Below are 26,552 nucleotides of genomic sequence, written 5' to 3' on the forward strand. Positions count from 1 at the left end.
GCTGCCAGAGGGAGAAACGGTCAGCTGGGTCAAATGCCTCCTGGAAGCCAAGTGGATTGTAAATAATCCCAAAGCTTTGAGACTGGGGGCGGGGGGGGGGGGGGGGGGGGGCTTACCTTAAAAGGCTTTCCTTAGGGCCTAGGGACGTTATCATAACGGGTGAGGACAGTGGGAATTCTAGGCTCCAGGACCAGACTCCCTGCAACTGAATCCCACTCCTGCCAGTTGCCAGCCACGGGCCTCCTACAGCTCTCCAATCCCCGTGAGCTCGTCTCTTCGCTGGGAAGACAGCAGAACCTGACTCCCAGCCTCCGGAATTACGAGACAATACATTTCGATTAAGCCACTGAGTCCGAGCTACTTAGTTCCTGGGGCCCTAGGAGACAAGCACAATATTGTCTCATCCTTCAGCCCCATTGAAACAGAGGCTACGCTCTGTTCATCTCGGCATCCCAGCAGCTGGCCCCATCCCTGGCTCACTGCAGGTGCCCAGAAAGTGTTTGCTGAGTGAGCGAGCGAAACAATTAATAACGTATAAACTCGGCAGGAGGAGGGACTGTCTTTGGTCTCTACTAAGAGACTGGAGCGAATTAGATGCTCAATACACATTTGTAGAATAAACATTTTAAAATGAAAGGAGAGCCCAGCCGGTATGGCTCAGTGGTTGAGCGTTGACCTATGAACCAGGAGGTCACGCTTCGATTCCCCATCAGGGCACATGCCCAGGTTGTGAGCTCGATCCCCAGTGGAGGGCGTGCAGGAGGCAACCGATCCATGATTCTCTCTCATCATCAATGTTTCTATCTCTCTCTCTCTCCCTCTCCCTTCCTCTCTGAAATCAATAAAAATACATTTGAAACAATAAAAAATAAAATGAAATGAAAGGAGAGCTCAGGAAGGCTTTGTAATGAGCCTCACTCATCTGTTTTCCTGGCGTCCAGGGTGTGGCACATGGGCGCTGCTCCACACACGTTGAAGGCTAAGGGAGGGAGGGAAGGACGGCAGGAAACAACAGAGGGAGGGAGGGAGGGAAGGACAGCAGGAAACAAACCCGAATCACCACACTTTCCCAATCTGTCCCTGCAGAAGCGTCTTCCTCTCTGCATGGGACTGAGGAATGGCCGATGCCCTGGAATTAACAGCCTCAATTATAGTGAATGTGCGTTCTCGGTAGAACTGGAATATTAGTGTTTTTTCTAAAACACGTTTCTTTTCCTTCTACTAGTACATCCAGAAGTCACAGGCTTCCCACCCAGCCCTCCCAACAATGTCAGAAATGCAGCTCGGAGTTCAGAGGTCAGCGCAAGGGACACATTTCCCGCCCATGTGCAGTGCTCACTCCCTGACCCCTGTCCTGCGGCCAAAGAGGGACATCAGCTGTGCTCAGGGAAATTCAATTTGGCTGACAGCTGGCGGCACACTAATGACAGGGCGTCCGCCTTGAGCTTGGGAAAGGCAAAGGCAGTGGAGGGGTGGGGGGCGGGGGCAGTCACAACGGTTGCTCCTGGGCTTGGTGTGGGCGCGTCTAAAGTTTAGATCAGTTCGTTTCTACCTACAGAGAAAATCCCTAAAAATAAGGCCAACTGAATTCTACTGCTGGCTCAGAATTCAATTCAGTTTCCATTTGCTGCTCATCCCCCGCCTCTCCTGGGCCTGGTAGCATTTTGGGTGAATAAAGGAAACACCTTGAGCTTCCCCAGGGATGACAACTGCATGGTTGTGGATGTGATTTTATTCCTTCATTCATTCAGTCAACCATTCATTCATTCATGCACTTATTTTAATAGCCTAACAACGCAAGAGGCCCCTGGACTTGGCCTTGATGATGGAGCAAGTCTCTGCTCCTGTGGGTTCCCCTTCTCAGCTTGGAGCTCCGAGCTCCAGCACGGGTGCTCCCAGGACGCCAGGTGGAGGCTGGGGTCTGTCACAGTGACCAACAAGGGAAGGAAAAGCTGACCCCTTCTCGGGGCCGGTTAACGGAGACCAGAGGGAAGGAGCCATCATGCGCCTACAGTCTTACCCACTGGCACTGCACCTCTTCTCCCATCACGGAGTGGGGGGAGATGCAAATAGAAGTTAGTCGCCTGGCTGGATCTAGGTGCCCCAGGGCGTCCCACACGGGGCCTCGGCCAGTGGCTGTCAGTCTGTATGATTGACATCTTTCCTTTTCCTCTAGACAGACAGTCCCCTGAGGACGGGGCCCGTCTGCTGCTGGCATCATGTGTGCAAGCACCCTAGCCCAGTCCCTCGCACATAAGTAATAAGCAATTGCTTGACCTATGTTATAGGGATCAGCCAACAAAGAAAGAAACATCTGAGATAAAGGTGTTGGGCTTTTTGTCATAGTTAAGAGAGTGTGGGTTTGCTGTATTCGTAATATATGTCACTATAATATAATAGGTCCTCAGTTAATGGCATTTTGTTAGGACATTAATGAGATGCTGCCGGAACTTGACCCTTATTTGCATCAATGAGCTTATGGTGAAATTGGTTTTGTTTTATGTTGTTTTGCTTAAAGTTGCAGAACTCAAAGACAATGGTACGTGAGGACTTACTGTACATAAAATGGTCTATGTCATAAGTATCCCATCCAAGGAATTAACTTCTACACCATGTAACTGGCACCCGGAACCTCCGGAGCCCGGCCCCCCCACCTGCCTCCCGCACTCCCTGTGCAGGGCAGTACTGCCCCCCTGCCCCAGGAAAGCCGGGGTCTCGCAGACAGCGCTGGAGCGCCCTGCACCACCTGTGTCTGCATGTTTAGGTAAGAGAGAAATAGACCTGTATCTTCTTTAAGTCGATGTTCTTTTAGATTTTACACCATTCAGAGCAAAACCTCATCCTGAGTCATGCGCTGAGTTATTGCAATTATAATTCACGTCCCCAAAAGAGACACCTGCGAGATCAATGTCACCTTTGTGTTGGACTCTCGATTTAAAAAACAAAACCAAATACGACATGACTCCAGGTAACCCTGTAGACGCCAATCTCGGAAGATAAGCAGTTCATTCATCCTGGAAGGTGGTAACAGTCCCCTGTCACAGCCTCTCAGGATGGTCTCCCTCCCTCCGGCCACTCACCTCTCCCACCCATTCTGGGCACTTCTGCTGGGCTAATCATCCTTAAAAATTGCTTTTCTCCTAAAACTTGAATAATTACAATACTTTATGTGCCTACTTTACAGAAGATGCTATGCTGTATACCTTTTTTTATCCATACAAAACCTGAAAAATAAAAACCACCGCCTTTCATAGATAAGAAAACAGAAGGTGCAGAGAAGGTTAGCGACCTACCTGAGGTCCGATGGAGTGTTGGTGGCAGAGCCCCCTCCAGCACCCATACTCTTTCTACCCCCCACTGACTCCCGGGGAAGACCAGCCACAGCACCTCAACCCTGTGTGGGGCGCCCTGGTGACCTTAAGACCCTCTCAGGCTCCGTGCACTTGCTCTGCCTAGTTTTCATGGATCTTCCTGTCCAGTGTAATTTTTTTCGTCTTCTAACCCAGACCTCCACCCACTGAGGTCAGAGTCCTTAGACTCCATCATATGTCCCTACACTCAGTATTCCCAGCTGCAAAATGGGGCGATTCATACTTCTACCAAGAGGCAGCCTGGCATCGAGGGAAAAGGCTGGAGATCTGGAGTCAGGACAAACTGACTTCAGTTCCAGCTGGGCACGTTCTTCATCTGAAAATGAACGGCGTCACTCAGACCTGGTGGGCGCGCTGGGTGGGCTGAGGAGGGAATATTTCTGAAAAGTCACTCGGCTAGAATAGTGCCCATAATTGTTGGCGGGGTCCTGGCTGCTCCTACATCTGACTTCATTCTGGTACCTCCGCCTCCCACCTTTCCTTCTGAATAAAGGAGACAGGTCAGGTGACCCGAGGCACTTGGGTAAGTCGACAGGTAGACAAGTACCCCCCAGCAATCTGTTCACCGTGATGCTCACATCCAAGGCCTTGAGTTGGGTCACACTGTGCACTTCAACCCCCCACCCGCCCCTCCAAAGAATCCCTCCACACTCCCCAGGCCGGGCCCTCCGGCAGCGGGGCTGAGACCACTCACCGATTCCATAGTGTGTCTCTCGAAAAACTGGAGAGCCTGCAGGCTGACGATCTCATGTCTCAGGTGTCACACGCACCAGAAGACGACCTGCATGGGGCAGGGAGAAAGGGACAAGAGTCATCCAGGGGCCTGGGCAGAGCAGCGTCTCGGAGTGTTCTCCCAGTGCGGGGGGCTGCCCAGGCACGTGCAGGGACACAGCCAGGCGGCCGCGTCGCTGCAGGCCACGCTCGGGCTGACACCGCCATCGCTCAGTGCGCGAGGGCTCGGGAATCGTCATCTTGCGTTCTATTTCTAGCTCTACAGTGCAGAGCAATTTACAAGTCATTAACTTCCCTAGACCCAGGCTCCTAAACAAGAAATCAAAGGGTGCTGACAGGTGCCACAGACAGACAGACAGACAGACAGCTGTGTGCCCACAGGACAGCAGAGGTGTCCCAGCAAAGGGAACCAGCCCCAGCAAGGAGGGAGACAGAGATGAAGATCCACATTTCAGCTCCTCCGAACCCGAGAGAGGATTTTAATTAATGCGTGCATATCGAAGCTTAATTAACCGCTGAGCCTGCAGAGTGCGGGAAGTCTGGGATGAAAGGTGTTGCATAAGGGAACCGCTTCCGATTCGCAGGATGGATGGGAAGTCGAGGTGGGGCTGTGGGAACAAGATGAGCGAAGGGACCTGCGGGGTCCTCCTCCAGGGAGCCCCACCTCAGATCCCCGGCTCCTCCATCTGGGGCCTGACACAGGGACACTCCTGACCCGCCACCTCCGTCACCCCTGTATCCAATCCATCCCCACGCCCTGTCTCCCTAATTCCCGAAGGATCTCTCAGCCCATCTCCCTCTCTCTGTCTCCACTGGCCCAGCCCTGGACCAAACCACCATCCCTCCATCATCCTCACCGGGGCCGCTCCAGCTGCCTAACTGATTTCTTCTTCGGAAAGCTGGTCTCCCACACGGAAGCGAGAATAACTGTTTTCTTTATGTATGTTTTATTCTGGAGATGTTTGTAAACACAAAAATAAAGAGTACCGAGAACCCCATGTATCCGCCACCCAGCCCCAATCACCATCAATTCATAATCTATCCAACCTCATCCGTACCCTAATCCTCCCTCCCAACATTATTATTTCAAAAAAAATTCCAGCCATTTTATTATTTTAGTCATATATAGTACAGCATGTATGGCTAAGATAAGGTCTTTTATAAAAAAAATATAACTGCAATACCACTGTCATACCTAAAAAGGTAGTTCAGTTCCTCAATTCACCAGATACTCAATGTTCAAATTTCTAATAGTCTCATGAATGTTAAAAAATTTAACACTCGTTTTTAAAAATCCAGATCCAAACGAGGTTCACACCTTATAACTGGATGATATGCAGAATGAAAAATTGAAAACACCAATTTGACTGTCATTCCCCACCTTCCCACCCCCAGCTTAACATTTTCCAGGGGCTTCTTAGTGCTTCAGCATAAAAACCCAAATCACTGAACAAGGCCTGACTCTTGCCCACGTGTCTGGCTTCTGCTTGTCCCCCCGGGCTCACTGCTGCAGACACATGACCTTCTTTCAGATCCTGGGACTTGCCATGGCTCTTCTGCCCCAGGTCCTTTGCACACACCATCTCCTTTTCCTGGGAGGTTCCCTCACTCACCCTCTTTTCCTTGTTAACTCCCGTACTTTCATCACACAGCGCCTTCCACAATATTAACAAATATTTGTCAGATAAATGATTGAACCACTTCTTTCAAACTTAGATGCCAATGGTGACTGACTGAATCTTTTAATGACAGTGTGAATCACGTATTTAAATTAGATGGGGCACTGACAGTCTTATCCCAAAGTTCATATGGAAAAGCAATGGACTCGGGAGAGCCAGACGATCTTGAAAAGGAAGAACAATGTTGGAGGACTCAGATTTCCCAATTTCCAAACCTCCTGCTAAGCTAAGTAATCAACACAGGGTGCTCCCCAGAAGAATTGCAGACCATGACCTTCCTGTGACAGTCACCTCCTGGGCAAGACTTTACCCAGCACACGGCTACGAAAAGCAAGGCCTTGTCACTGAAAAAACAGTCCCAGCCTCTCCCAGCCACTATGCCTCTTGCTTTCCCTGTTTCATGCACATGCACAAGCTGAGATGTGGACAGATGGGCTGGATCACTCTCCTAACTCTTCACTCCATCCCCTTTGTCATGGACTTTGCAGCACTTCCCACAACTGGTGGTGATTTCTCTGTCCCCCTGGATTCTGGACTGGATTCATCGACTTGCTTAGCCAATGCAAGGGGGAGGTGCCAATGTGTGGGTCCCAGGTCCCTTCCATCGCTCTCCTAGGATGGGCCATGACGTGAATATATCTCCCTAGCCCCTGTCCACTGCTGCCTTTCACTCTGGACTCCAAACTGATGTGTGATGGGGGGACAGATCTGAACCCACCCTGAAGTCCAGCCTGTGCTAGCCCAGGCCAACAAAGACCTGCCAAACCACAACTGACCCACAGAACCACGAGCAAGAATACACCCTCAAGCAAGCCAGTGCAATTCTGCGGTGTTTGTTACTTGGCAGAAATGAACTAATACACATGGGCACAGTAATTGATGGGCACCAATGAGCATCCACATGGGCTGGAAGAAATGAAAGCCTGGCACACAGAGACCACAGGTGTGATGCCCTCACAGCAATCCCGCAAGGCAGATGCTGGACCAGCTTTACAGATGAGAAAGTCGAGGCCGAGGAGTGCTGTACTGTGTCCAGACAGTGAGTGACAGAAGTGGGATCCAACCCAGGCTGTCCAACTCAGAGAGTCCCAGCCAGGCTCTCCCTCTATAAAAGGGTCTTGCAGATCCTCAGAGACAGCTGTCCCATGAGTCCCTGATCCACATCTCCCCAACCCCCTTGTTCCATGAGAGGCTCCCAGGACAGAGTGCAGAGGCCACTGGGCTGAACTGAAGTCGGATACTCTGGGTTCCAATCCAGCTCCACCCTGAGCAGAGCCATGGCCTGGGTGGTGAACCTCTTCAGCTCTCAGGTCCCGAGGTTTGTGAGATGAGGCTGCTAACCTTAGCCCACCTTCGTCACTAGACGGGCGTGAACCTCCGGAAGATGGTGTGAAAGGACTGTGTGAGCGGTGACACCAAAGTCAGCTCACACCCTGCTCCCGAGACTGAAGCCACTCAAATGAGATCAGCTTCTATGTATGCGTCAGGATCGCACCCCACTGCTTTGGGACCCCATTTATACTTTGAGACTGATTTTCCCCCCAAACAGATAATTTATTTCCAGTTAAGTAATCCAGGTCCATCACAAAGAATAGTAAGGCACGAAGCTAAAGTATTTTATTATTCCAACACCTAGAGATAAATACTGTTAGGATTTTAAGGTTATTTCCTTTCTGGGACTTTGTCAGGGTGAAATAAATAATGCATTTCAATTAAAATGATTTTCATAGAACCAGGGAACTACCGGTAACTAAGAAAAATCCATTTGTATTCATTCATTCATTCATTCATTCAATCATTCAATAAGTATTTGCCTTGTACCAATCCTAGGGCAGGGACTCCTCTAGATGCCTGAAGAAGGACCAATATCAAAAGGATGTTCATGATCTCAAGGAAATAACAGCCATCCATTCACTGCCTTTTTAACTCAGCAAATATGGAGCACCTACTGTATGCTGGGCACTTGCTAATAATGCCAATAGCAATAACACCAACGATAACACCAACAGCTTTCTTGCTAGACCCTACACTATAACCTTTTGTCTTATTATTAAAAGTTGGCCCTCAGAACAAAGGCCCATGGGTTAGACCTCAGATCCTGGCTCATTGGTGAGGTCTTTATCCTTTCCTGCTTCCTTCCCTCGTCACAAAAGTTGGGATAACTCAAGTTCTCGCCTCATCCAGTCCCAGTGAGCATCAATAAGGGAAGGCAGTTAAAGCACTGAGCAGAATGACTGCTTCCCAGGAGTAGATGGATAAATGGCACGCGTGGTGGTGGTATTATCTCATGTCACCCGCACAACCACCCCACAGGAAGCTGAAACGCAGGTGTTTGTGAAGGGATTTGTCCTAGGTCATATAGGTTCCTCTTAGGAGCCTAGGGACAATCCCACCTGGGACCCTCAGAGTGGAGAACACACCTCAGAACTGTGCCACACGGTGAGGGGGAGGGGGGGGAGGGGGAGGGGAGAAGCCGGGGCATTTATGCACCCATGCCTGGGCATGGCCAGGGGAGGGGCTCAAACAGATTCCAAAAGCCTGCCTGAGACACAGGCACTATCGGTGCCTTCTGGGCTGGGCTCACATCACAGGCAGGGAACACACAGCGCCTGTAACTAAATGCTCAATAAACACATCGGTGAGGGTGTGATCCCAACCCCTGCGGTCTTCTCTGCACCCTCTCATTCCCGCTGCCGCCAGCGATGAGAGATTTAAAGTGTCTACCTGCTTGAGCGAACCAGGATTCATCACCGTCAAGACCAAGTGTTTTATCCACCCACCTCTCTGCTTTCCCACTGAGGCTCTCCTCTGTGACCTGCGGTGTGACAGTCAGGACAGCGCTGCCTGCGTGCCAGGCAGAAATGAGAGGCATAAATCATTTGGTGCACAAACCCGTCTTTGCTGCCAAACCCCCGAATAGGTGCTGAGTTTTATTCACAGGCGTGACTCTGCGGATGTTGGGACTCGCATCCTTTCGCAGAGGATGTTAGGGGCGCCTGAGTCATCGGCAGCTGGCTTCGGCTTGGACCGTTTCTCTTTTCCCATAACATCACGGCAAACTGTCTTCCTATTTATGGTGTGATTTTTTCCTGTTCCATGGAAACTGTATTTAGAAGGTAGCCCAACACATATTTACACCAATCTCCCTCTTATCTATCCGCGGCCCAACTTGTCTAGCCCCCCGCCCCTTGAAATTCCCTTTCTTCCAGAAAGCTTTCTCCAACTTCCCAGCCCAACAATCCATCCACTTCTGATCTCTTACTCTATTAATAATGGCAACAATAACAACAGTGACCCCTTATTGGGCAATTCCTAGGTGCCAGACCCATCCTGGGCGTGTTCACTATCTCATCCAATCCTCACCATAGCCTGCAAGGAACTGATTGTCTGAACTTTACAGATAAGGAAGCCGAGGCTCCCAGAAGTGGTGTGACATTTCCCAAGTCACAGGCTAGTTGGAGGGCACATTCAGGGTTCTGACTTGGAACGGCTTGACATTGAAGCTCGAAGCTTTACTCACTACGCTAAGCAAGGCAGCTGGGTTATGACTGAGTACATCCCCTTCTGTATTCCTTTCTGATTGTATCAAACATCTGAGTCAAACCTCCTCTCCTGTGGCGTTCCTGAATGGTGAATCCAGAGATGTCCCGTGGGTGACAGGGATTTCCTACCAATTTTCAGGCCTCTCAGTTTCCATACCCACTAGCAAGCAGTAAGTCCTGCCTCCCTACCTGCTCGGAGGAACCCCAAGTTAGGCACCTGTGGCCTCTGTGCAGGTAACTCTGGACTCGTGGCATTTCTCCCAACCCCCCTTCACCCGCCCACCAGCAAGTGCTCGGGAAGGGCAGCTCCTACGGACTCCGTCTGCCCAGGATGACCCAACCCAGGTATATGGCACAGAAGGAAGCAGACCCCACAGAAACCTACCCACCAAAGCCAGGAAAGGTTGACGTGCTCTGCCTGGCAACGCCCACACCCCTGGACCTGGGGTCCCGCCCCTGCCTCACCCACTGGTTAAAATAACAATCAGCCCTAGCTGGTTTGGCTCAGTGCATAGAGCACTGGCCCAGGACTGAAGGCTCCTGGGTTCGATTCCAGTCAAGGGCATGTACCTTGGTTAGATGTTCCCCGTGCAGGAGGCAATCAATTGATGTGTCTCTCTCACATCGATGTTTCTCTCTCTCTCCCTCTCCCTTCCACTCTCTCTAGAAATCAATGGGAAAATATCCTCAGGTGAGGATTAACAACAACAAAAAACAAACAAACACAAAACAACAACAATCAAAGATGGTTTGGTCTCTCCTCTGCAAAGAAGAGACCACTGTGAAGGACCCGTGATCAGAAACACCAGAGCCGCCGTCTTGCTAAGCCATGACGACTGACCTCACGCCTTACATCCTGTCGCTGACTGTACTGCACGCGGGGCCGGGCAGTGAGGTGAGTCGAGCAGGTGGCGCTGACAGTCCAGTGGGGGCGGGAAACAGGTTTAGAGACAACAGACAGGATGAACTCTCGCCCAGATGTAATCTGGGTGTGGACACAGTGTCCTGGGCCCTGCCTCGTAAACATGTGGTAAGGGCCTTACCCAGCTGGAACGTCCCAGAATGAGAAGACTCTGTTGGGGAAACGCATCCGCTCATCCGCTCATTTACTGAAAAAATATGTGTGAAGCTAAATATCAAGGATCTCCTGAGGGTTAGCAAGAGAGATGGGCTCTGCGTAAAGCCCGTGTTGAAGAGAACCAGACTTCAGTCAACTAACCTCACAGGTGATGAGAAAAAGGTGAGGTGCTGGGTGCCACAGGAACCTACACACCAGAGGTAATAAGTACATCCTCAGCATTGTAAAAAGTTGCATCCTGCCCGGCTGGCGTGGCTCAGTGGTTAGCATCGACCTATGAACCAGGGGGTCACTGTTTGATTCCCAGTCAGGGCATGTGCCTGGGTTGCAGGCTTAATCCCCAGTGTGGGGTGTGCAGGAGGCAGCCAATAAATGATCCTCTGTCATCACTGATGTTTCTATCTTTCTCTCCCCATCTTCCTTCCTCTCTGAAATCAATAAAAATATAAAATATATATATAAAAAAGTCGCATCCTGAGAATTTTGTGATTCTTAAAATACGCAAAGGCCTGAGAAACAGCCTCGGGGACACAAGGAGAAAACCACCGAGTCACCCCGAGCACCGGGCACAGGGAGGCCAGCGAGGCTCACTCACCAGTCACATGCCCCACTCAAGCCAGCAGCAGACTCAGCACAGTCTATGCCACTACAAACCGCATGTTTTCTTCAGGCCCCCCGGGAAGAGCTGCAAGTGGGGAATGTGAAGTCTCTGAGGATTTGCCTAGGGTTTGTTGTGCTACCAACTATTTAATTTCATTTTTAAAAATACTTTTTTATTGATTTCAAAGAGGAAGGGAGAGGGAGAGAGAGATAGAAACATCAATGATGAGAGAGAATAATGGATCGGCTGCCTCATGCACACCCCACACTGGGGATCAAGCCTGCAACCTGGGCACCTGCCCTGACAGGGAATTGAACCATGACTTCCTGGTTCATAGGTCATGCTCACCCACTGAGCCATGCTGGCCGGGCCCAACGGTTTCAATAGCGCGGTCGAGGTCCTTCCCCACATGACACGTGTACTCTCGGTGAGCACGCTGAGCACAGAGCCGCTCCCCTGTGCTCACTGTGAGAAGGGAAGGCGGCCTAGAGCTGGGGGAGTCTCCCGAGCAGTGGAGAGAGAACAGCCTTTGGGGCAGGAAGACATACCTTCCCACACGGGCTCGCCCAGGTAATGGCTGTGTGACCCTGGGCAATGAACTTCGCCGCTCTGAGCCTGTATCACCTTCTGGAAAAAGGAAATGGGAGCAGACTATGCCAGTGCCCACACCCATTGTCTTGATGCTCACAAGTCCATTAAAGGCCAAGTACACCCACGGAAGTCTCGCCTGAGACTTCTCACCTGAGACTCCCGCCTGAGAGCTTGCTCTCGGCCACCATGGGCAGGCTGAAGGGCCAGGGACGAATGATCCGAATGATCCGAGGTACAGTCCCCAGGCAAGGAGGTGAGAAATGCTAGCACAGAGCAGAGGGGTGGTGGCCAATTGCCACCACCGTGACAACCCACAACTAGGAAGGACATCGGCAGCCCCAGGTCCTGACTCAGCAAGGCTGGCACCATGGATGTGGCTCCTATCGCTGGTCATCCTGTTGTCCACGGGCACTGCCCCAGGGACAGCCAGGAGGATACTGAGGCCCGAAGTCACCTTGCGGGAGCAGCACCCCCAGGTCTACCTCCACCGCCCAAGGAAAAGGGAACCAGGACGGAAAGGGCTTTGCCCGGAAAGGAGGTCAGCCCCAGCAGGGAGCTCCCATGGCTGCGCTGGGGCAGTCCCAACCCTCCAGCTGCTTTCTGGAAACCCGTCTCTGCTTCTGGGGAATGTTACTACCTGTGAATTTACAAGGATCAGCCGATGTCTCCAAGGTTCTTTGGAAAATACGCTTTCCCCGAAGGCAGGAGAGGACTCCTTCCTTTTGAGGAAAATCACAATCTTTTCTATTTCAATGTTGCTTGTCTCCAAGATGTGGCAAGTGATACCGGCTCTGAAGACAAAACCATCGAATGAAAAGGCCGTTGGCTCCTGAAAGCCTCTGGCTTCACAGTGCCCGGGTTCCGGAACAGCTGTGTTTCCAGGGAAACGGAACAGACAGAGACCTGAGTTCTGAGGCTCTGGCCGCACAGCAGGCTGCTGACGTGGGCCCTTCCACCTTGTTACAAACACGGCAAATCTTACATGAGCAGGACTCAGGTGGCTTGTGATACGCAGCCAAAATGGAAGGGGAAAAGGGGAACCCCATGGCAGAACCAAAGGCCACAGCTCCCAAAGGAAAGTGGGAGTGGGGGTTGAGAGGGAAGGAGGGAGGGAGGGAAAGAGGGAAGGAAGGAAGGAAGGAAGGAAGGAAGGAAGGAAGGAAGGAAGGAGGAAGGAAGGAAAGAAGGAAGGAAAGAAAGAAAGAGGGAAGGAAGGAAGGAAGGAAGGAAGGAAGGAAGGAAGGAAGGAAGGAAGGAAAGAAGGAAGGAAGGAAGGAGGGAGGGAGGGAGGGAGGGAAGGAAGGAAGGAAGGAAGGAAGAAAGGAGGGAGGGAGGGAGGGAAGGAAGGAAGGAAGGAAGGAAGGAAGGAAGGAAGGAAGGAAGGAAGGAAGGAGGGAAGGAGGGAAGGAAGGAAGGAAGGAAGGAAGGAAGGAAGGAAGGAAGGAAGGAGAATGGAAGAAAAAGAAAACATGGTGTAAGCTATAGATCACTTTTATTATTAGGGAATACAGTAGCAATCAACTTCAAGTTTAAATAAAACAAAACGAACAGAAGCAGACCAAGCTTTTATGTACCTTTCTTTCATAACAACCTTGTGGAGATATAATTCAAATTCCATCCAATTCATCAACTTAAAGTATACAGTTCGATGGCTTTAAAATAATTCAGAGTCATGCAACCATCACCACATCAGATTTTAGAATATTTTCATCGCCCCCCAAAAGAAACCCCACACCCATCAGCAGTTACTCCCCATTCCACCTCCACCCAGTCCTGGCAATAAAAACAACAAAACAGAACTCTGAACTGCCTGTTTCTATAGATTTGCCTGTTCTGGAGATGGCATATATATGGCGTCATACAATAGGTGGGATTTTTAAATTCTGTCTTTTGTGGATCATCTACAGATAGACCCTGTGTCCTGAGCTCCCGGTCAAGCTCAGGCCTCTGGTTCTAATGGAGTCAGGCCTCCCTCCCTAGACTGTTATGGTGGCTGAGCCAGAGGAGAGATGACAGGGGCCGGAGACCCTCAGAGGAGGCCTGGGAGGGCAGCACGGACTGGAGAAGGCGCGAGGCCCAGCATCAGCCCTGCAGCCGCGAGGGCGTGAGTCACTCCAGGAGGCCTCGCCCCGGCATGGTCCCTGGTGGAAAAATCGTGGGCTTCCATGAAACAGACGGTTCCAAGGAAGCCTCGGGGCGGGCCACCGCGGGTTCCCCCGGCATCCTTCCTCATTCCTGAGTGCATCTGGGATTTCCCTCTCCCAGGAAGCGCATGTTCTTACAGCGCCTGGCTGCGGCCCAACTGGTTCAAACCTTCCCAGTAATTGCCAGGAATTAGTTCAGAGGTCTCGTGACCCGAGGTGGGTCAATGAGACTGGAAGCTGGAGGCTTCTGGGAAAGCTCTTTCTCTGGAAACGGTCTTTTCTCTCTTCCTCCTTGGACGGTGCAATGGAGATGTGAAACCCGAGAAGGCGGCAGCGGGTGCCACCACACCAGCCTCCAGGAGCCCAGCCCAGGAAGGACGGACACAAGGACTTCAGGGAAAGGGAGCCGGGCTCCTGGACCCCCCTGCGCCGCACGCCCCTCGTGCTCCCCTCTCCCCAGTCTCCCCCTTCTCCAGGCCTCAAATGGACCCTTAGGGACTAAGGATGCAAGGGCTCCATACCCCTCTGGTTTGCGGGACACCTTTAGCCAAGAACCAGGCGACAGAGCGGGGAGAGTGAGGTCTGCGTCTCCCTGACATCCCCCCAACCCGCTCCCTCTCTGCGGGTCACTGTGAACTCAACTCCCAGCTTTGGCTGGGCCCCTGTGCACAATCCTTGCTGCCTCCAGGTTCCAGTAACTGTTCCTTCCTAGCCCTCAAACTAGATGTGTCACAGGAGCCCAGGGCCACCTGCCCTGGCCACTGCACAGCCCCAGAGATTCACCACACCTGCCCACACCTTCCAAGGATCCCACGTGTGGCCCACAGGCACAGGGAAAGATGCTCCAAGGCGTTAGTCATGAGGGAAATGCAAATCAAAACCACAGTGACCTACCACTTCATACCCACTAGGTCAGCCATAATACTAAGACTTTAGAAGACATCCAATAACAAGTGTTGGCGAGGACGTGGAGAAACCAGAACCCTCATACGTTGCTGGGGCATGCAAAATGGTTCAGCCACTTTGGAAAGTCTGGCAGGTCCTCAAGATGTTAAACATAGAGCTACCAGACGGCTCATCAATTCCATCGGTAGGTACATGCCCCAAAGGACTGGAAAGGGGTCTTCATATAAACACTTGTAGCTGACTGTTCACGGCGGCACTGCTTACAAGAGCCGGAAGTGGAGACAACCACATGTCCACAACAGACGGATGAACAAAACGGGGCCCATCCACACCATGGGACAGTATTTAGCCAAAGAAAGGAATGAGCAGTGATACGTGCTTCACTCGGGTGAACCTCAGGAAATGATGCCAAGGGCAAGAAGCCAGACACAGGTCACGTATTGTGTGATTCCACTGACATGAAACATCCAACATAGATAAACCCACAGAGACAGAAAGCAGACTCGTCGTCGCTGGATCTCGGAGAGGGGGAAAGAGAGGGTTGATGGGAAGTGACTGTTTCATGGGTGAAGGGTTGTTATTAGCGGGGGATGAGGTAATGTACTAAACGCCACTGACTCCGATGCTTTAAAATGGTAAATGGTTAATTTCATGTCAGTTTCACCTCAATTTTAGAAAACTCCTTTATGAAATTCTTCTTGACTTCTCTTAATTCAAGGGTGCTGTGGGTGTCTGGGGGGGACAGGGACTGAGCGCCGTTGCCCCCCCTTGTGCACTGGCAGTTACGGGGGTCAACGCACTTCCTGGTTGTCTCATTTGCTCTGATCTCGTTCTATGCAGCAGGAAATTCCTAACTGACATACCCACTCAGTCACTGAGGCTGGGACCTCAGTCAAGTGCCTCAGCTTCTCTGAATCTTAGCTTCTTCGTCTGTAAAATAGTGCTAATAATATCAACTTCAGCCCTAGCCGGTTGGCTCAGTGGATAGAGCGTCGGCCTGTGGACAGAGAGGTCCCCGGCTGGATTCCTTTGCAGGACAGAGTGAGGGACAATAAGGAGACGCTCAGGATTGGCCTCCTGGAAGGGGAGATACTCAAGTTCAGGAGAAGGTGTGCATCAAGGAGGTGGACATGGCAGGCATTCGAGGCAGAGGGACCAACCTGAGCAAAGATGTGGGGGCCTGTGTCGGGGAAAAAGTGTGAGAAAAATTAACATGATCTGAACTAGCACTTTCCAGACGAGGCCTTGTTTTCTAACCCAAGGCGGGGAAGCCTTGTGGGTTCATCTTACACACGGACCAGCTCAGCCTCCCTTGAGCTCTGGTTTTTAGAAATAAAATGCATAAAGCCAGTCACTGAAAAAAAGTCATTTTCCCCTCTCTGGACCCCAGTTCTCTCATTTGGATAATGAGAGGGTTGGCTGATGATACCGTATTAATACCAGAATGTCATAACTAAATAGAAAGCGGTGTGAATGTGGATGATAACCACTGTTGTTCACAAACTCTAATTTACAAGGTGATTTTGAGCATCTGCGTACAGAGCACCTCCTGGCTCCTGCCCCCTGCCCGGTGTGCTGTTTCTCTCTCTGCAATGTTCTCTCTTATGCTGGGCTTCTCTGCGGCTCCTCCTAAATTCTTTCTGCCCACCAGCCCCATTGTCCTTAGAAATCCCGACATTTGCCCTGTAATCTTCGCCCTTCCTCCTTCTCTGTGTCCCCGAAACTCCCTCCCACAGCTCAGCCTCTGGGAGGGGATTCCCAGCACCGTGGGAGTGGCCTGGTGATGGACAGTGGTCATGGCATCTGGGCTCCTTGTCCATAGAAGGGCTTGGAGCTGGGGAAAGAGCTTGGAGGCACTGCGCCTGGGTTCAAATCTAAAGGTTGCTTGTTAATTCTGGCACCGCAAGCAGGTCCATAGGCAGGCAAAGGCCTCAACTTCCTCACTGTTGCTTCATTCTATTACTCTTAACAAGGAATTATAAAGGGGACGTTAGAAATGCCCTCAGTGTCCACTGCTTTTCCTCCCTCACACAGGAATGCGAGCCCTCAGAGGTGGAGCAAGCGGCTTGAGGCCATAGTTGTCGGCAAAACCGAATGTAGAACCCGAGTCTATGTGAAAGTGCGCTGTTAGGCCAGTTGGCAACAGTCTTTACAGTCCATACTCATACCACTTTCTACTAGGTTGATGACATTCTGATATTTAAAGGCACTGCAGAATGCTTAACTCAATGATACTAAATAAATGCAGGTGGACCCAAAGTGCTACAATTATAATAAAATCATAGAATTCTGATTTGATCTCATTAGCCAACCCTCTCTTTATACCGATGAGAAAATTGAGGTTCTGAGAGGGGGAAATGGTGTTCCCAAAGATACAAGTTTGGTTTGCGCTAACATGAGGATGCAAACCCAAGATTTCTGTTTTTAGTCACTGTTTTCCCCCCCACTTAATATTCATGCTAACCATCAAATAAACTAACCGCTGGTTCTCTCCAAATAATTCAGAATATATTTAATAGAAATATATAACAGAATAAGGTACTGAAGAGGTAGCGGCCAATGTTCATATGTAAAGAACTACCACAAATCAACAAGAAAAAAATAGATATCAAATAAAAATATGAGTAGAAGGCCTATACAAATAACTCATAAGTGAGGAAAAACAATGGCTCATAAAGAGATAAAAATACTTTCTGGAATGCCGTTTGGTACTATCTGACACTAAAATATGCCTACCCTTTGACCCAGAAATTCTACCTGTAGAAATCTGTCACAGTAAATATTTGGACTTTTGCCTACATTCTTGCAACAGCCTCCCAATCTGTCCCTGCTTCTATTCCTGCCCTCTTCAAACCCATTCCCTACAAAGCAGACAGTAGGATCCTGGTAAAAAAGGTAAGCCAAGATCATATCACTCCTTTGCTCAAAACCTTCCAAGCACTTCTTTTCTCACTCAGAGTAAAAGCAAAAGTCCTCAGAATGCCCAAAAAAAGGCATTTTGTCACTCCTACCCCAACACCTTTCCCCCTTATCAATGGATCCCCATCATTCACTCCCCTCCAGCCTCACTGGCCTCCTTGACGTTCCTTAAATATGTCACACAGGCAGCTACCCCAGGGCCTTTGCACTTGTTACCCTCTGTGCCTCAAATTGACCCTTAGAGACTAATGATACAGAATATAGAAGTGGAAGGTATATCCACACCATTGTTCGCCGAGTTAGTGCCACAAGCCTATCAGTCAGACATGTGTGACCATCTTTCTGTTCAGTGTTTAGGCCAGATGATGATGATGATGATCTCCTCCTCCATCATCATCATCATCATCATCTTCATCATCACCCTCATCTCCATCATCATCATCATTAGTTTGCTTGAGCTACCATAACAAAGTACCAACAATGACTGGCTTAAAGCAACAAAAATGGATTCTCTCACAGTTTTGGCAGCTGGAAGTCTGAGATCAAGGTGTCGGCAGGACCTCACTCTCCCTGATGTCCTGGGGAGAACCCTTCCTTGCCTCTCCCTAGATTTCAGGGGTTGTCAGCAATCCTTGGCTGGGAGACGCATCACTCCAACCCCATGGCCACTTCTCCCTCTGTCCTCAGTCATCTTCTCTCTGTGTGTGTCTGTCTCTGTGTCCATACTTCTCTTTTCTGAGGACCCAGTCATTAGGGCCCCACCCACCCTAGTGACATCACTCTAACTTCATTTCCTCCGTAGAGACCGTATAAGGTCACATCCTAAAGCACTGGGATGAGGACTTGAACTTTTTTGAGGATACGATTCAACCCCTAACAATCCTCACTAGAGGCCGGGCTCACATCTCCACTTGTAGTTCCCTTGTAGTCACCATTCCCACTGCCGTCTAGGTACCACCACATGGAGTTCTCACCTCCAGGAGGTGAGAGTCTTGGCCTCTCCATTTGACACGTAGCAAAATTGAGGCTCAGAGAGGCTCAGGGCTTGCCCGAGGTCAGCAAATAGCCACTAACAGGCCGAGTTAGGACTAACCCTAAATCCAGGACCCAGAATCTTACCCAATGGTCGACACCCCAGAAGCTGTTTCCCGGTGATGGGACCACCCTCTGCACCGTTTCTATTTCAGCTCCAACACAACTCCCTTCTGCACATGCTCAGCGCGGTTACTTCCTTCAGACTCGAAGTCTAAAATATCATCACTGAACTCAGCTTACCCCAACCCGCTCCCAGCCTGTTCCAGGATGGGAACACCCCACACATACATATGTTATGTCCATTAAGATTCATCCAGAAAAACGCATGTGTACCTCACTGACTGACTCATGCAGCCCTACTTATGCAAACACTGGAATCCACTGTTTGTCTATGACAGCTGTGTGGAGGGCTCCCACCCTTTTGCAGAATGATACATCCGGGAACCCTGGCACCTGCCCCAGGAGGTGGCTCCTGGCGGCCCAGGAAGTCATAGGGCGGGCCATGGGGTCAGGAAGCCACTTTAAAGTCTTGAACTCCATTTCATCCTCCACATTAAACCCCCCCTAGTGTCAGGGCCCCACTCCTTCTGGTCCTTATAGGACAACTTGAAAGAATTCCTCAAATTTATCAAAAAAGAGGCTGTCAAACTCTCAGCTAAAAGAGAAGGAAGGAATCATTCACTCATCGAACACAAGAGATGCATCTGGCCCGGCTGTTGTGGCTCAGTGGTTGAGCATCGATCTATGAACCAAGAGGTCCCAGGTCAATTCCCAGTCAGGGGCACATGCCCAGGTGGAGGGCTCCATCTCCAGTAGGGGGTGTGCAAAAGGCAGCCTATCAATGATTCTCATCATTGATGTTTCCCTTTCTCTCTCTCTCTCTCTCTCTCTCTCTCTCTCTCTCTCCCTCTCCCTCTCCCTCTCCCTCTCCCCTCCTCTCTGAAATCAATAAAAATATAATTTTTAAAAAAAGATACATACCTGGTCTACTGTGGGGCAGGCACTAAGGATTCACTGAAATGAATAAGACTGCAGGGGAGAAAGAAAACCTGTGGGGTGTGTGTGTGTTTCAGGCAGGCACTTTAATATACTTCCTCACGCACACATCACTCATCCCTTCAGGTGAAGAGAGAGAGGCTCAGCAAGTTCAATGACTTGTCCAAGAGCACTCAGCAAGCACACCGAGAGTCCAGGCTGATCCCAGGTCTGAGCTACTGAAAAGCCAGCTGTTTTCTTTCTCATCTGACCACCCAGGTATTGGAAAGGGGGGCTGAAGCTTGTCGAGCATGAGGGTGACCCTCCTCTGAAGTTTTAGGGAGCCCCCCTGGCAGTGGCTTGGAGAACGGACTAAGGGGAGGGCGGTGAGTTAGGGAAACGACAGATGCCTCAGGGGAGGTCACCTGGAAGCCAGGCCTGAGCGGGAACTGTGGGGATGGGCAGATGGACTGGACTGGACTGAGGATGCTGGGCCAGGCTGATGCAGAACTGGTTTGGTCTGAGAGAGGAACCAACAGAAAAGCCAGGTAACATGGGCAACAGGCTCTGAGAAAGTCCTCCGTCTGCTCAAGGCTCAGACCTAGGAAGCAGGAAGACCAGGGAAACCCGTCACCGCTCTATTTCCTCCTCCTCTTACACAGGAACGGCAGAGCTGAGGTTGTGGGAGGAGAAGGAAGAAAGGAGAGAGGAACAGACACGCTTCTCCGTCGCCCCGTCTTGCACTGGACCTGGAAGCCAGCTCTCGAGGGGATGCACAGACTGGCAGTGCCAGGACCCCAGGGGCGTGGCAGTCTTGTCAGACACAGACATGACCAGCCTGGAGGACAAGCCAAAACTCAGGGTCATCAAGGGCTCTCCCTCCTCCCAGGCCCCGCATCTGTCCAATCCCCAAACAAGCCCATCCCACTGCCTAGGGAACTCCCCGTCCATCCTGGCCACTCACTCCCAGACTCCCACAAGTTCATCCTCAACCATCTTTCTAAAGGGCAGGAGTCCGATCATTCGCCTGCCTCAAGCCTTAATAGCCCCTCAGTGGCTTCGAATTAAAGCCCAAGCTTCAGGATGTGGCTCCCGCCTTCTTCTCCGCCCCAATGCACCCACCTCAAGCCTTGGGGTCCAGCCATATCAGTTCCCAGCACAAACTGTGCTATTTCTACCATCCACGTCCTTGTTTAGGTGATTCCCCACACCTAGAATTTCCCTCCCTTTCCTGTGCCCTTCTTCTGGCTAATTCCTACTCATTATCTAGGACTCAGCTCAAGGACACACCCTGTAGCAAGTCTGTGACCCGCCCTGCAAGGTGGGGTCAGGCACCTCTTCGTAAGCACCCGTAACACCTTATGTTCTCAGGTGAGCGCACTAACACACCGGCTCACGATTAGCTGTGCGTGTCTGTCCTGTTCACAAAGGAGCTGGCACACAGTAGGCACTTCATAAAGAATGAAAGGGGAGAGGGAAGGAGGGAGAGAGGGAGGGAAGGGTAACAAGTGTTATAGGGACACAAAGAACACAGTAAGTACAACAGGGAGTATCAGGAAAGACTTCACAGAAAGCGTAGGTAGGGAAGGTAGGGAAAGGGCAATTCAGGTGCGGGAGAGGGGAGGCAAGACTGGCCCGCCCGGCGTGGCTCAGTGATTAAGCATTGATCTGTGAATCAGAAGGTCACGGTTTGATTCCTGGTCAGGGCACAAGCCCAGTTGTGGGCTCAATCCCCGGTGAGGGGTGTGCAGGAGGCAGCCGATCAATGATTATTTCTCATCATTGATGTTTCTCTCTCTCTCTCTCTCTCTCTCTCTCTCTCTCTCTCTCTCTCTCCCCCCTCCCCCTTCCTCTCTGAAATCAATAAAAATAAATTTTTCTTTAAAAAGAGCAAGACTGTAAAAGTGTATGATGTGGTGGTGGATTTCTAACACAGTGGTGGCTAAGCAGGGGGAGTGGGAAGGGTGCAGGGACCCAGAATCTTCTAGAAGTCAAGTGAAGTGGCCATCCCACTGCTTATCAGTTTTGGGGCTACAAGTAACAGAAAACTCCGAACAGTGTAAAGGTAGGGTGGTGGGTGTCTCATTCCTGCCACCTTTCTGCTCTGACGCGCTCAACATGCTCACCCTCGTGGTCCCAAGACGGCAACCACAGTGCCAGGTATCACACGCCAACCCCACCGTGTCCCATAGCAAAGGAGAGGCTGTGTCTGAATGTCTCTTTTTAGAATGGAGAAAAGCTCTTTCCCCACCACCTCCAGCAAACATTCCTTCATATTTCAGAGCCTGGACACTGTGTCTAAACCAGTCACCGTCAAAGGGGACAGGACCGCAGTGACTCCCCGTGGGGCTGGGACCGGACGGCTGAAGATCAGTGTTCTGGCGGCGGGGAAGAAGGGGAAGGGGGCGTCGATGAGCAACCAACAGCGTCCCCTACACCCTCTTGCCCACTCGCCTCCAAAGTGCACCGTTCAACAGAGAGGAGCGGGCAAAGATCCTACAGCTCCACCCTCCTGCGGTCTATTTTAGGGCTGAGGAAGTAAGTGTCCTGGAGAGGAAACACGCGACAGGCTATTCTGGAAAGACCCACAAACAATGCCGCACGCAGTTCGCTCTTCGAGATCAGGAGTTTGGGGGGAAGAGGTAGAAAATAGCAAGGATGACTCTATTCCAGAGAGAAACCCCAAATGCACTTTATTTCTTTATTTTAACTGAGTTTTGTATGTGTGTTTTTGGTTCATCCTCGCCTGAGGATATTTTTCTATTGATTTTCAGAGAGAGTGGAAGGGGGGATGGGAGGAGACAGACAGAAAGAACATCGATGTGAGAGACACATCGGTTGGGTGTCTCCTGCATGCATCCTGACCAGGGCTAGGGATGGAGCCCACAACCAAGGTTCATGCCCTTGACCGGAATTGAACCCGGGACCCTTCAGTCCGTGGGCTGATGCTCTATCCACTGAGCCAAACCAGCTAGGGCTCAACTCAGAGTTTTACCTTTCCCCTTGGACAAATATTTGCCTTGGACCTCCCAGATAACCACCAGCACATTCCTACCACAGTCTTTGATCGACTATTCTCAGCCTTAATGACCTTCCCCACTCGGTCCACTTACTGAGATCCTGCCCACCGGGGACGAGTGAGCTCCCGGGTACCTCCTCCCCCAGAACTGACCACCCCTCTGACCACCCCTCCGGGATCACTGTCTCCCTTCCCTGCAACACGCGTGGCTATTCTTCTGTAACTTTCCCATGATGTGGACATCGGTCCTAAATTATAAGCAGTTCCACGTCTTTCTCTTCTAATCAATCACCTGTAAGAAATGTGTGGGGACCTCAATTTTTCATCCTTGCACCCTAGGAGCCTGGCACAGAGGCGGGTCAGCAGGAAAGGTCTGTGCAATGAAGACTTGACGTTGACGTCCTTTCATGTTTCCGCTGCCCATTGATCATGCGAATGAGAACGCTTATCCTGTTAGGAAGCCACTCACTTCTGTGAGGACCAATTACATGCCCGGCACTCAGCCGCTTACTGTCCTGCTTTATTGCACACCGTGTTCAGAAACCTGCACGCTCTCACACAATTTACCAGAAAGGAAGCTGAAGCTCAGGAGGCCAAGCAAAAGGCTGAGGGCAGACCCTTCCCAAGGCCACAGAGGAACGAGGGCATGGAATTCAAGTTCAAGTCTTTAGAGATAATAATGCATCACGGTCAAGGGCATGGCCCCTGAACACAGACCAACTGCTTCAAGTCTTGCTGCCCATGAGTCACCTGACCGCGGGGAAGTTAGTTGGCCTCTGTGCATCTCAATTTCCTTGTGTATCAAATAAGGATAAAGATAATGCCTACTTCACAGGGTTATTATGAGGATTAAATGAGTGCTTGCACAAAAACTGCTGAGTGACATGTATTAATACACAATGAGTATTAGCTCTCTTTATTGACTCCAAAGTCAGTTGTTTCCCCATCGCATCGTGACAAATGCTTCTACCCTCCACCCACCAGGTCACCTCAGGCAAGAAAGGACAGATCACTGGAGGCTCCCAAGTTCCATCCAGGGGAGCAGCCTCAGAGGACAAAAGGTCAAGGGTCAGAGGCAATGCCATTCACCAGCTCCACCCCCCAGTGGCCCTCAGCTGCCGCTCAGCCCTCAGTTGTGGGATTCCAGAGGGGCCTTCTGAGGAAAAGAACATCCCATGAGGCAGGAACCAGCGCAGCTCCCTGATGCCCAACTCTTGACCGACAAAAAGAGCAGCCCTTCGGTTAGAGCAAGCCCTGGGCTTGGGGGCAGAGCCCGAAAGTTATCACAGAAACTTGTCCAGGGCCCAGGAGAAGTGACACTCTCCGGGGTATGCACCACTATGCCCAAACCAGAAGGTGCAGGAAATGAGAGAACCGATTAACAGAGCAATCTGAAAGAGGGTGCCAGCCTGGGCAGAACCAAGATATGAGCCCAACCGCATGGCCCAGTGGTTGAGTGTCGATGAATGAACCAGGAGGTCACGATTCAATTCTGGGTTAGGGCACATGCCTGGGTTGTGGGTTCGATCCCCAGTGTGGGGTGTACAGGAGGCAGCCCATCAATGATTCTATCTCATCACTGATGTTTCTATCTCTCTCTCTCCCTCTCCCTTCTTCTCTGAAATAATAAAAATATATGTATTTTTAAAAACACAAAAAAACAAAAACATAAAGTAAGAATGAGAAACTCTAATGAAAGAATTCGACCCAAGGATGAAAGGCCAGGATGATCTGAAAGAGAACCAACGAACATTTCTAGAAGTAAAACAGAGTTGGAGAGGCGTTAAAAACTCAATGATGAGAAAATTCAACAAATGTGACAAAGCAGCTGAGCAAGGGAAGCCAAGGCACGTGGTCATTTGCATGTGCCGGGCACAAGGGGGCAAGAGGAATGACACAGAGCCCCTCCCCTCCTAGGCCCAACCCCCTTAAAAGATGCTCAGTCTGCAGGTGAGGCAACCATCTGAGCAAAGGCACTTCCAGAGGAGAATGGGATCCGTGTGCGGTAGGCTTTCCCTACATCCTCTCTGCCCGGAACAGAAAGGGCAAGAGGAGGAGGAAAGGCAGGGTCCGTGGGGGACCCCAGAACCTCTGGCTTCCTGTCACCAGCCACTCCACTCACCCATCCTGTTCTCTATCAAGAGTAATAATAGCACAAAGGACCCCAATATGCCACGTTCACCTATGATTAGTATTTTACTCCATTCACTCTTTTCTCTTATTCTCACTCACATATAATGTTTACAATATTTATCTTTTTTTTTTTGGATCCACTGGAGGGCAAGTTGCATCTCTCATGGGCTTTTGCTAGATCATTTTCTGCATTTCTATGCCAAAGGATAACTGTTTACCAGGGGTCCTCAAACTACAGCCCGCAGGCCACATGCGGCCCGCCGAAAACATTTTTCCGGCCCGCCAGGTGTTTTTGCCGCCGCTGTGTGCATAGGAATTTGTTCATAGTTTTTTTTTAAACTATAGTCCGGCCCTCCAATGGTCTGAGGGACAGTGAACTGGCCCCCTGTTTAAAAAGTTTGAGGACCCCTGGTTTAGACACAAAACTACAATGAAATAGGCACCCAGTATGCCACACACAGGGTGTTATTAAGGCAGCATCCTTAATGGGAAATTCATTATTAGCCCTGATGAGGGAAATGCAAGCTAAGCCACGCTCTCTGCTTCCTGTTCTGCCCAGGGGCAGCCTGCACCCGCCTGGTCTCCGGAACTCCCTGCCGCATTGGAGGGAAGCGAAGCGCTGACGGCCACTCTTCTTTATCCTGCGTTTAACCTGACTCCAACGGAGACCCCTCCGTTGGAAATGCACTGCTTGCTAACTTTTGTGTTTTTCTAACTGTGCACTTTCTCATTTCCTGCCTTAGAGGAGGAGAGGAAGAGGAAACGCCAAAAATATTCCAAGACAAGCTGGTTTGTGACATTTCCAAGGGATGGAGACGGAAGGGGCTGGCAGGGGGACCTGGGCAGCAAGGGGCCTGAGTCTGCAACCCAGCCCACTGGTGGTCCACAGAGCTAATGTGGCCCTCCAAGTGCCTGAGGTCTCAGGGAGCCGGCTGTTTCTGGGGAGTCTCTGAAACAGAAGCCCATTTTCTCCAGATAAATGAGAGGATGTTCGAAACCTGGTCTTAATTAGCCCTCACAGCGCCACGTCTACATGACACATCATAGTGTGTTTTCTTTAAAAAAAAAAAATTTTTTTTTTTTAATTTCAGAGAGGAAGGGAGAGGGAGAGAGATAGAAACGTGAATGATGAGAGAGAATCACTGATCGACTGCCTCCTGCACGCCCCACACTGGGGATCAAGCCCACAACCCGGGCATGTGCCTGCATGGGAATCGAACCGTGACCTCCTGGGTCATAGGTTGTTGCTCAACCAGTGATCCATGCTGGCTGGGCATGGTGTGTTTCCCTGCCGTTCACTCTCCAGCTATTTTCCCTCTAAGGGTCAGGATGGGTTTGTCCTGCCAGAGGCACACACTTTCCTGACTCTCCTGGGTTGGGGGTCAGGGCTGGCTGAGGTTGAGGATGCCGGCAGAGGCTCTGGAACCAAGGTGTTAGGTGGACAAAATGTGCAGGTGGTGGGATTCACGATGTGCAGGAAATGAACCACAGCAGACATGTAACGGGAGTACCAACCCATCACGTGCCCTACTCGGTCCTGGGAGTGGGCACAGGGTGGGTGGGCCAGGAGAGCGTTTTCATGGGCTGGTGAATTCATTTTTTCATGAGTCTGAGTGAGAAGAGTGGGCGTCCCTGGGTTGAAAGTAAACTATTTGGCCTGCAGCCCCAAGAGTGCAGTGAAATGAATCTTCAACTCCAACTCCTCATGTGGAGCCCAGGGTGGAGAAGAGCTTGAATGTAGGAATGAATACATCGCAGTGAAGGAATGAACTTGGGGAGGACAGTCAGGATACAGGTGGAGACTGACCCCTCCCACACATCACTACT

General features: G+C 50.7%; 1 protein-coding gene across 1 annotated transcript in view; it reads right to left on the reverse strand.

Annotated features, from left to right (window-relative positions):
* The window catches only part of ASAP1 (ArfGAP with SH3 domain, ankyrin repeat and PH domain 1), a 215,333-nt gene that overhangs the window by 183,964 nt on the left and 4,817 nt on the right, over nucleotides 1-26,552 (reverse strand). The window contains exon 2 of the mRNA XM_070392346.1: nucleotides 4,066-4,152. Coding sequence (XP_070248447.1) covers nucleotides 4,066-4,121 — 56 coding nt within the window. The 5' untranslated portion in view covers nucleotides 4,122-4,152. The remainder of the gene's footprint in view (nucleotides 1-4,065; nucleotides 4,153-26,552) is intronic.

This window comes from Myotis yumanensis, unplaced genomic scaffold (genome assembly GCF_028538775.1).
Source record: "Myotis yumanensis isolate MYYU_CA2020_CCGP unplaced genomic scaffold, mMyoYum1.0.hap1 SCAF_15, whole genome shotgun sequence".
Taxonomy (NCBI): Eukaryota; Metazoa; Chordata; class Mammalia; order Chiroptera; family Vespertilionidae; genus Myotis; species Myotis yumanensis.